We start from the raw sequence: 11286 nt of genomic DNA, 5'->3' as shown, positions 1-11286 counted from the left end.
CGCCGGCGGGAGGAGGGGAGGGGGCGGCACCGGTGGGACGAGGGCGCCGGCCGCCGCCGCCGGGGGCAGAGAGAGGGCTCGGGCGGGTGCGTGTGTGCAGGGAAGCGGGAGGAGGGGAGGGGCGGGCAAAGAAGGAGCAGGGGCATGGGGAGGGCAGTATGATCATTTTACCACAACATTTATTGCTTTTAGTTAGTTTTAGGAGGTGGAACCAAACATGCTTTAGACCATAGACTAAAAACTGACTAAAACTTTTTTTAGAAGCTAAAATTTTAGGAGGTGGGAAACAGACCTACGCTACTGCTTCCTTATCTGATTTAATTTCTTCTGCATGCAGTTTGTTGATACTGATCGATTTCACCTGAAAGACTTCGTAGACAATACGCAAAGGTGGTGGAAACGGAATGCTACTGCTAGTTTGGTGTAGTCTTTTGATTTCACATGGGCAGGGAATATATACAGTTCTGCAAACGATATGATAAGCTTTTAGGTGATCTGAAAAGCGTCTTCCGAACGCTCTAAGACCTTGGTCTATAAGACAGAGGGTCTACAAAAGATAAATTAAGGCGCTAGCATTTCAGAGCGCCTTCCTTACCCTCCAAAAGCAAAATCTCATCACTTGCTTCGAAACTTATGCACGAGGTAATTGTGCTTTGAGTTATACAATCGATCCATATATCATCCTCTCACTTCGTCTCGTATTTTTGTTTGGTTCGAGCAACGGAATATATAGGTTTGGTCCACCTTATCCTTGTCAAGCACATGAATAAGCATAAATGATGAGTCATCTCACGAAAAATTTAGGATAAACCTAGGTGATTTCTTAAACCCCATAGTATCTTTCCATCCACTTTCTTCGATGGTTGGATGAAGACCTAAATCTCTTCTCCCACGTAATACATGCATATCTTAGAGCAGCAGCAGCAGACGTATAGTTCAGGAGGTAATGCTAGCGCTTGACACGTCATGTACGCGCAGTGCTTCAGATCCCTCTCCAGCGTGTAGCTCCCTCAGCCTCAGCAAGGTGGTGTGATAGTTGCTGGGTCCCGCCACTACTACAAGGTTTGTGTAGATGAAGTAATTTTTTTAACCGCTGGCACTAGGAGCTTACTTGGGCACCCGTGCTAGGCAAATTGGACCGTGTGGCTCTCGCTCCGGCGTATAGTCAAGGTGCTAGCCATTTCTCTCTGAAGCGTTCCTTTAACACACTACAGGAACTGACTTTTCATCCAACCACTTTAATTCCGACTAATCACTACCGGAAACAGGAAGGTTGCCGAGTGCCTGAGGCACTCGGCAAAGGCCGAAAAACTCTCGGCAAAGAGTTCGCCGAGCGGCACTCGGCGAACTTTCCTACAGCAAACGGTGGAGTTGCCGAGTGTCGAACATCGAGCACTCGGCAAATGATTTGCCGAGTGTCAAAAAGCACTCGGCAAACATTTTCAGAAAAAAAAAATAGAAACAGCCGCCGGCCGTCGGCCGCCGGCCACCACGCCGCCACCGGCCGCCACGCCCGCTGCCGCCCGCCACCACGCCGCTGCCGCCCGTTGCCGCCACGCCGCTGCCGCCCGCCGCCACGCCCGCCACCGCCCGCCACCACGCGCCAGATCCGGAGGGGAGAGAGGTGGGGGCTGCCGGATCCGCGCCGGAGGGGAAGAAGGGGGCGGCGGCGGCGGCGGCGGGGCCGGGGGTGCCGGGCGGCGGGCGGAGGGGCGGGGGGCGCCGGGCGCCGGGGCCGGGGGCGGGGTGGGAGAGAGGAAGAGGTGAGGGAGAGTGGCGGAAGAGATCGAGGGGGCCGGGTGCGGTGCGGGGATAAGGTTTGGTTGGGAAAAACAAAAGGTCACCGAGTGTCCTAGGGTGACACTCGGTGAACGGTTGTTTGCCAAGTGTCTAACCTAGGACACTCGGCAAAGATATTTTAAAAAAAAATTTAAAAAATATCTAACAGTTTTAAAAAATTGTCAAAATTTTAAATAAAATAATATATATTCTCTATTGACTATACAAAAAGTTTTGTAGTCAAATCAAAACTCGACCATCATTTTGACTCCAAATCTTATGCAATCCTTGTCAACGTTAATATTCTTCTTCTGAAATGCTTCGGTTTGTAAACATCGTACGTGACGAAATGTGCAAAATATTCTCAATTTTTTTCCACAGCCTCCACCTATGATATCATCACATCATGACAAATCTCATGATTTTCAGACTTTGCTTGTTTTTTTTATAATTTAGAAATACCACTGCCACACGTTCGTGGTCGTGTTTCCTGAACAAGATGTTCGAAATTTCTTCTCATTTCATGGGTCAGGTCTCAAATTGGGTCGAATAACATGAATATCATTTTTCTACTCATTTTGTTCCATATTTTGAATCACTTGCAGTTCAAATTTGACTTATACCAAAAATTTCCTTGAAATGCAATTAATTAAATAAATATAGCAAATAAATCCAAAATATATCAAATTTTAACATGGAGTACCACATGTTGTATGTGGGGAGTAGAAAAAATTTCATGGTGAAAAGAGGGAAAAAAATTATTTTTTTGCCGAGTGTCAAAAAAAACACTCGGCAAACCCCCCTCTTTGCCGAGTGTTTTTTTTGACACTCGGCAAACCCCCCTCTTTGCCGAGTATTTTTTATTTGACACTCGGCAAAGCCCCGATTTGCCGAGTGTTTTTTTTTTGCCGAGTGTTTTTAGCTTGGCACTCGGCAAAGAGCTTGTTTGCCGAGTGCTCGCAAAAAAACACTCGGCAAAAAAAATACACTCGGCAATTTTTAGCTTTCCCGTAGTGAATATTGGACCCGTGACAAAGTAGCTTTAGTCCCAGGTTAAAAATAAAGCATCGAAGGAGGGAGCTTTAGTCTCAGTTGGATAGACCAACCGGACTAAAGCCCCCTAGTCCCGGTTGTAACAGCTAGTGGGACGAGGGGGGCATTTTGTCCCATTTGGAAACACCAACCGAGATATTCTAGAAAGGACTACTAAAAAAAATGCAAATTCTTTATATGTTCAATATATAAATCTGTTAGTACACAACACTTATGTTGCTATGCGCATGATGCGCTGTATATCAGTAAAAATCTCAAAGAAAATCTAACATATTTACACTGTACGACAACCTATATGAAATTTGGAGTAAATTTACACATGCAGCGGGCGAAATGAAACAGCTCGTGCGGAGAGATCTGTTGACAAATTAATATTCCTTGGAGTAGCGTGGTTCCTTGATGCTCATTGCTCAATAATCTCCCTCTCCCCTCGGAAGAAGGAACAGTGCGTAGTACCCTCCCGCTACCGTGCAGCCGCCCATGAACCAGACCCCAGCGGCCACCGGACACGGCATGACAGCGGCGACCCGCCAGGAGAACAGCGCCGTGAGCACCGTGGTGGCGAGCCAGACGCCAACCCTAGCCCTGTCCCTGGCCGCGGAGCCCGGGGCCGACGCCTCGAACCGGCGCAGGCAGCAGAAGAGCAGGACGAGGCTCAGGTAGGACGCGAGGACGAAGAGCACCGCCGCGGCGTCGCCCCGGGACCTGTAGATCGCTAGGACGGAGTTTCCGGTCAGGAGCACGAAGCCGAGGTACGTGGCCGTCTTTGAAGCCATATACTGTCTATGTGGCGCTCGTCGCCGCTAGCTCGAGCGATGGGGTTTTGGTGTGGTTTCAAGCTGCGTCTTCCTTCGGGACGCGAGGCTGCTTGCTTTATATAGGGATTAGCTAGGGATCGATGAGGGACGAAGGACCGCGTCGTCAGTGATTGTATATTGTCGTCGTTTGGACGACGGCCAACACACGCAAACGTGGCTGGATTAGCTTGACAAGAAATTAAGCTACCCCCCGTACTCTCTCTCTCTATATATATATATCCTGGAGGATGAACAAAATCTTGGCTTCTTCAACTCTCTTGCCTCGAAAGTTCACATACATATGCGCGCTCATAATCTTCCGAGACAAGAAAAATGTTGCTCTCTGTTCTTCAGGGCTTCAGCTTCAGGGCTGTCGGGAATTTCCGGACAGCCGCGCGAGCATAGACACCTGGGAGATAGAGACGTTTGTACGTCGTCTCGTGCTGATTCTGATCCTAAAGGAGAACGTGTGGGAAACGCACGCAGGAATGGAATAATCCACGGCCACAGGCGGCTCGCAGTCTTGGTCATGATCCAGAAACCACTTCTCGGACCAGGTCGTGGTCGCCGTCTCGAACCTTTGGAAAATAAGGTAGTGTTTGGTTCGTTGCACGAACCGGTACTTGTACGAATTCGTTCAGAATCAGAAACGGTCACCATGTTTGGTTGGTCGACTTTGAGGCTGCATGACTCTCTCTCTCTCAACTGGCCCTGGCCTAGGCCTCTTTTTCTAGAAACTAGAGTTCCAGATGATATGCAATGTTCATCCGTCGGCTCAGAAGTTTCAAAACGGCCACCGTTCTTCAGCCATAGAGCATTGGCCTTGTCTTTCGGACTGTTCGTCAGGCCACACTCTCACGGACGTTGTTCGTGAGCTATATGCCTATCGGTGACCAGCCTATGCCGTGTGACTTATAACTACAGATTTTAGTTCATGGCCGAATCATCCGACGGACCTACGTGCCGTAATACATGAAGGGGGCCAGGTCGGCCTTGTGGAGGTCTGCTTGTCCACCATGCTAACGACAATCCTTGGGCGCAACTGCACAAGACGTACACATCGCATATTTGTATCTGGCCTTAGCATCGAACCACGGGATCATGCTGTTGCTGTCTGATATGATACTCTGATTTGACGACGTGCACTGCTGTCTGCCTTTAAAGATGAAACGGAGGTTCTCTTTATTTTTTATTTTTTTAAGGCTACAAAAGTATCTCCAACTCCAATAATAACTTCATGGAGAGAGACTTTTGTAGAGACCTCTCAGAAATGGAGGATAGAGGAGAGAATTTAGAGGCCTGCTCAAAATAGGGTGACCAATAATAGAGGATCTACTGAATCTACTGAAGTGTGTTTTTTTAACTTAATCCTCTAAACTCGTGACACGGGCTGTTTACAGGATCCGCTGGAATTGCTTTGAAGGCTACTTCTCACCGATGTACCTCGAAAGTTGCATCGACTCTTTACAAGGTTCACATGCATCTCCATCTCTCCGAAAGATGTTAATAACTTCACTCGATGTGTGTGTGGGGTGGGGGGGTGTTAAAGTGATAGGCAGCTTTATACAGTATGTTTTAGAGGAAATTTGAACTATCCAGATCCCTGATCCGTGGTCCGTGCAGCAGCTGCTCTCTTCTTCTCCTGCCTCTGCGCCGCGATGGGCCGGCCCGTGTCTTGCTTGCCTAGCTAGGTTTTGTTTTCTCTGCTTTCCTCGGCCCTGTGCTCCATGTTGTTGCTGTTGCTTTTCTCTTCTTTTATCCTTTCCCGAGTCCTGAACTGAGTTCAGTGGAATGTCGACAGTTACCACCCGCTGAGAAGCGGGTTTCCTTTTTCCTCCCGGAATTAAAACCCGCACAGATTTCTTCGGATAGCAAGATGCGTATGAGGCAGAGCAGAGAAGCAGGTCACATGCCAGAGCGCAGCGATTCTGATTTTTTTCGCCCCCGACGAACAGCGATTCTTAACTTGAGACCGAATCATTGGGGCAGCCGAGCAGGGGCCTTGTCTGCCTCATTGGCGGTCGGATGCTTCTTCGTTCCCCCTGGCTTGCGCCATCTGAGCTGCTTTGCATCCTGCGACATCCCACACCACCAAGGCCGAGTGGAGACCACGTCGAGAAAGCTAAGATGCAATTGCGCTCGCACATCTGCTAACACGACCATTCAGACTTTTCCTCTGCAAGACACCGAATGGTACTATATAGAAACGACATCACACGCAGCGCGTGCGTGGCAGGATCGATCAGTGGACACAAAAAAAAGCTACGGCTTTGCAGCTCAATCGGAGGCCTATAAATAATGTGAAACTCGCGAGTTCACAGTTGAGTTCCCACCGAAGATCGATCGACCGGACGTCGCGTAATACTATGGACGACGGCCGGCGCTATTCCGCTCTGACCAAGCTCGGCTTCGGCGCCCTGGCCTTCAACTCGGTGGTCGCCCTCTACAACTCGTGGGGCGGCGCGGGCTCCGCCGCCTTCGTGCTCGCCGCCGACGCCGCCCTCGTCCTCCTATTCCTCTGCCTCCGCGAGTTCGAGCGCACCCGCGGCGGCGCGGCCAGGGACAGGAATATCATCAAGGCCGCGGTGTGGGCGCTCGCGACGCTGCTCACCGCGATGTTCGCGTCGAGGGTGGCGCCGCTGATGCCGCCCGTCGTCGGCACGGCCGTCTGGATCGTGGCCGTCGCCACGGTCGCCGGGGGGTTTTGGGCGTTCTTCCTTAATTAATTATCAATTCTTGAGAGTCCATGTCAGAGAGTCTGTCTCTTGCTGTCGTCGGGTGCATTGATTTCATTTTCCTTTATACACCGGCGCCTGTATGTCCCTGTTAACTTGGAATAAAAAGTTGGCAATCGAGTTTTCGCAGGCGGGGTGGTCGGCCAATGGTGTTCCATTATTCGGCTGACTACCCCATGAGTAGTCAAGTTATTCTCTCCATGCCACCTGGGCGCCGCCGTCGACATTCACCGCGGCATCGCGGAGTTTTTACCAGTACTCCTTTAATTTGGAATCGCTGCACGTGTACGTGTTTAACTTTTTCCACTGCTTTAATCTACCCTAGCTACAAAGCTTACCCATTGCAAATTAAAATGAGTATCCAGTAGCCAGAAAATTTGCCAAACCTACACGACCTCAGAAATTAAGGAGCGGAAGAAGAAACTAAGAGGGACTTTTCGCATTAGTCTCATCCTGCGTATGAAGCGTCATATCAGCACATGGACGAATTTGATCCTGGGAACTACGGCGAGCAAGATGCCAGCCTGAACTTTTCATTAAAGGGTGTGGCAAACCACGTATTACATCAGCAACTCCTAGCGCAGCTCAAACAGGGAAGAGTACCTAAGATTACATCCTGAGTTGCGAGCACAACCCAACAAAACAAAGAAGAAGATAATAGAAAGAAAGAGAGCATAGCTCCCAAATGAAGGCAAAGACCACGATTTGTACAGGTCGAAAACGACCCACCATTCTCCACGTAGTACCGAGACTGAGCAACATACTTGCTAGCTTCACATAGCCATTATGCTACCCACCACCCCTCGTAGCTACGCCTCACTGCTGCCGCCCTCCAACGTCCAACAAGGGGAGGAAGCCTTGAAGGAATGAGGGACCGCCACAATAGAAAGGGACTAAAAGTGGAAAGAGAATGCCAACCAAAGTTTTGCCAGAAACACCGACCTCCCTTGTAGTTAATGGCAGCACCTTTCGCCGCACATCCAGCCCCTACCTACCAACCATCCAACACCCAACAAGGGGAGGAAACCTTTAAGGAGGGAAGGTCGGCTGCAATGAGTGCACCCGACATTTAATTTGATGACACCACTAACAAGGAGGGCAATGACGAAGTAGAGGCGTCAGAAGCGGACACGTATCGAAATGTGGATGAAGCCAAACAACCACACAAGTCAAGGCCATGACCAAGGGAAGAAGAAGACAATGTAGCTTAGGGCGAACTCACAGGCTTCCTTGTCAGTGGACCGTGCGGAGGTCAGCGTCCTCCTCGCACACCGGGCGCAATGCTTTCGCTGCAGGACCACCAACAAGACAAAATGTTGTGAAGCAACGAATGGAGCCATGGACACCTAGGGATTCAGCAGACCTGCAAGCAGAGGTAGGGTACCTCCCACACACCGAGCGTGGCACTTTCGTTGCACAACAAAATTGTGAAGCCCAGCCATTGGCTTCCAATAGGGAAAACAAAGTACCTCCAGAAATTGGAAGTACCCATGCTGCCACCGCGGTCATCCCCAATGGTGGTCGGCAATGGAGCCGGGAATCGTGGCCAAGACCCATGGCACTCCGCGAACGTCGTGCGCATGTAGCACTACTGAAAATAGCGCCGGAGTCCACAGGGCCCTCACTCCCATCACGTCCCGGTGACCACGGGCTACTCACCCATGGACCGCCGCAGGATGACGTAGGGCAGCAGGGCCTCGCCGGTGAAGTGGAAGCCCAATCCGGCGAGCCAACGAAGCAGCAAAACCTGCGAAGCTTGAGCTCCATGAGACGAGGACCGGCCCCATGAACGCCCTCCCATGGATCTGGCACGGGAGGCCCCAACAGACTGGGAGGCACTAGATCCGGGCATGCCGGTGCTGGATCTGGGCACCAGCAAGAGGACAGGGTGGGGGAGGATGTGGTGGAGGAGGAGGAGGAGGGGGGTGCTTCTTGGGGGAGGAGATGCCCGCCGCTACCCTCATCGCAGCCGGACGGACTTCCGCCGGTGAGAGCTCCGGTGGCGACGAGTTGGAGGGGAGGGGCGAGCGGCGCTAGGCGAGGGAGGCGGCGCCACCCGAATCGCCCCTGGGGCGACGCCAGGGGCGGACGTCTATTTTTTGGACACTAAGAAGCTAAAATGAAAGTTGAAGAATTAGATTGGTCGATTAAAAGTTGAGGGACGAACTTAACCTGGAATCGAAGAAAATTTGAGAGAGCAAACCCTCAGCCCATGATACCCCATGATTCGTGAAGATTGCCTCTGGGAAAAAATCATAGTTGTGCTAAGCTAGCGACGGGGCGCTGTCGGCCCCGCCGCCGATAGGTGGTTGCTGGGGCGATATTAGTCGGCCATGCTCCGTGCACGCGGGGGTTTGAATACTGCTGCGTAGGTTTGCTAGCGCGTAGACGCATTATGCATGAACCGGAGTCAGGGAAGCTTCATTATCAGCTTTTGCACTTTCATTGCCAGCTTCACCAAAAAATATACTTCCTTGAAACCAAAGAAAAAGAAAGGAAAACGGAAAAATATCTTTTTCTAGAGGAAGGAAAAATATCTTTTTTTTAGCAAAGGAAAAAAATATCTGGATCTGGTCCAAGAACGTGTGGACTGGTTGATCTTTGGTGTGGCCGCCGCCACCTTGTTGCTTGTGTGTGATTGGTTGGGGTGATCAAGTGATTTCGTGGATCCACCAAGGTCACCAGGCGTCCAGGCCCATGAGTCGTCGTCAGTGACCCACGTGTGTGTACTCGGGCCCATATTGCAGACTGCGCTCAGTCTCCTCGTTCTGCCGTCCGGCGTTTTGTGCTCTTCAGAGAGCTGGTCAAACCTACGAAAGCATCAAATTATACCCTGCCTACTGGCTACTGCTCCCGGTCCTTTTGTCAGAGCATGGACAACAGTTCAGACAGTTGTATGTTATATCACACGTAAACAGTTAAAAAGATAGATTGTACAGTGAGTCGTCTATTTAGCTGTTTGTAAGTTATTTAATTTATTCATTGACATGGTAATCAAGTATAGATTTGATATTTGTAGCTATCTATGTAGCCAACGAGATGGTTCAGATGATGTATAATATGTCGATCTTGGCCTTCAGCTCCTCATCAATCTTCCTTCCAAACGTTTGTAATGTGTCATCCTCGGCGATGAAATCTTCAATTGTGGATCAAAATCTTCAAGTTCTTCCATGACTTCAGACTCGAGCTTCATCAGTAGCATCCATTTCTTCTGTGTCTTCACCAGTGGCTTTAAGAGTGCCTGGTTCATCACCGGGCGGAGCAGGATCATCACCTGGCGACATTGACTGGAGACTGGATCTTTATCCTTGCAAAAGTGTACACTATGCAAAAAGCAATATGATATATTACAGACAAGCAAAAAATAGCAGCATAGATCACAATGGATGTAAATAACACTCTGTTTCCCAATAATGATCGAACAATGTCATCTTGTGCTAAACATGTTGAGATTCAGCAAAGTTGTTGTAATGTTCAGGGTTTTTTTTCAGTAGTTTTATTCCTAGTCTTCATGATCTTGCACATGTAAATGGATGGTCCAGACCTACTATCTAATAGAGGTAATTATAAACTCTCACTAGCGGTATCATCCGTGACAACTAGAAGTTGAACTAATTCGCCCAACTGAGCAATATAAAAGCTTTACTCAAGCTATACCTTCTAATAGAACTGAACTCAAACATCTCCGAAATGTACTTGCATCTTGGGGGCCTAATCATGGATCAAATGTACTTGTATCTGCAGAGATGTGTTACTAGTAAAAATTGATTGCAAACCCCTACAATCACTAGTTTCTATGAACAATCTCAAGAGAAATTGGGAACGATTTGTTACCAGGTAGCTGGATCTAAAGATTGAGAAAACATCAATTGTTGAGAGTTGAGACAGTGGGCTATGTTCAGCGTTAGGGAAGAAGGTGCCGGGAAGAAGCTGCTCCCGTTGGTGAAGCAGCTGCGGTAAATCAACCACCACGCTCCAGCACAGCAGCAGCCCTCCCCGCGCCATTCCGTGTTTAAGTTTGCCCTTGCCGCCGTGCTCCCCGCGCCCTTCCATAACTACGCTGCTGCCGCTTTACCCTTCAGCTACCCTGCTGACGCCGAGCCCTTCCACGCATGTGCTGCAGTGGCCCTCCGCTCCTGCGCTGCCACCAAATCAAGCAGCTCACGCGCCGCCTACTTCTCCTGCCGCATGTTGCTCGCTCGCGCTGCAAATGTTGGACCTGTGGCTGTTGAGGTGGGGGATTTAGGCCTTGTTTAGTTGCTAAATTAGGAGTGGCAAAGTTTGCATTTTGCCATAAATATGTAACTGTATCATTTCGTTTGTATTTGTGAATTATTGTTCAAATATTGACTAATTAGGCGCAAAAGATTCGTCTCGCAAAGTACAACAAAACCGTGCAATTAGATTTTGATTTCGTCTACATTTAGTACTCCATGCATGTACCGTAAGTTTGATGTAATGGGGAATTTTCTTTTTGCATAGTGCTATAAACAGACCCTTAGGAGGAAGAAAAGGCACGCTCCAGGAGATTTTACCGCTATCCCGTGGGAAAATCCCGCTCGCGTGCAAGGGATCTACGGTGCCGACGACGACTTGCAGCGGGCCGTACAACGCGCAGCTTGAGGGGCGACTCACTTCGAAGCACGTGCCCACGCCGTCAACGAACAAGACGCTGGCAACCTCTTGTTTCTTCATTTGATGATGCCCACGATCGACCTGTCTTGCGGACGTGGTGCTAAAAAGATGACGACCGACTAACCGATGTACGTGCCCTTAGAAGGCTACGATCCGACATCTCCAGCAGGCGTGGTGGACCGAGCTTTTGGCCAAGACTAGGACTAAACTTGAAGGGGCAAAAGCTACCCTATATATATCACATATAGAAGAAGATATATATATAGAAGAATAACATAAGTATAACA

General features: G+C 49.5%; 1 protein-coding gene across 1 annotated transcript; it reads left to right on the top strand.

Annotated features, from left to right (window-relative positions):
- Positions 1-5498: 5498 nt before the first annotated feature.
- Positions 5499-6552, top strand: LOC117853259 (uncharacterized). Its single transcript, XM_034735644.2, has one exon. It carries the CDS (start codon positions 5996-5998, stop codon positions 6353-6355), a length of 360 nt encoding a protein of 119 aa, XP_034591535.1. The 5' UTR covers positions 5499-5995; the 3' UTR covers positions 6356-6552.
- The last annotated feature ends 4734 nt before the right edge of the window (positions 6553-11286 follow it).

Source organism: Setaria viridis, chromosome 4 (assembly GCF_005286985.2).
Source record: "Setaria viridis chromosome 4, Setaria_viridis_v4.0, whole genome shotgun sequence".
In the NCBI taxonomy this organism is placed as follows: Eukaryota; Viridiplantae; Streptophyta; class Magnoliopsida; order Poales; family Poaceae; genus Setaria; species Setaria viridis.
Note: the sequence above shows the minus strand (reverse complement) of the source record. Positions and strands in the feature narration are given on the sequence as shown.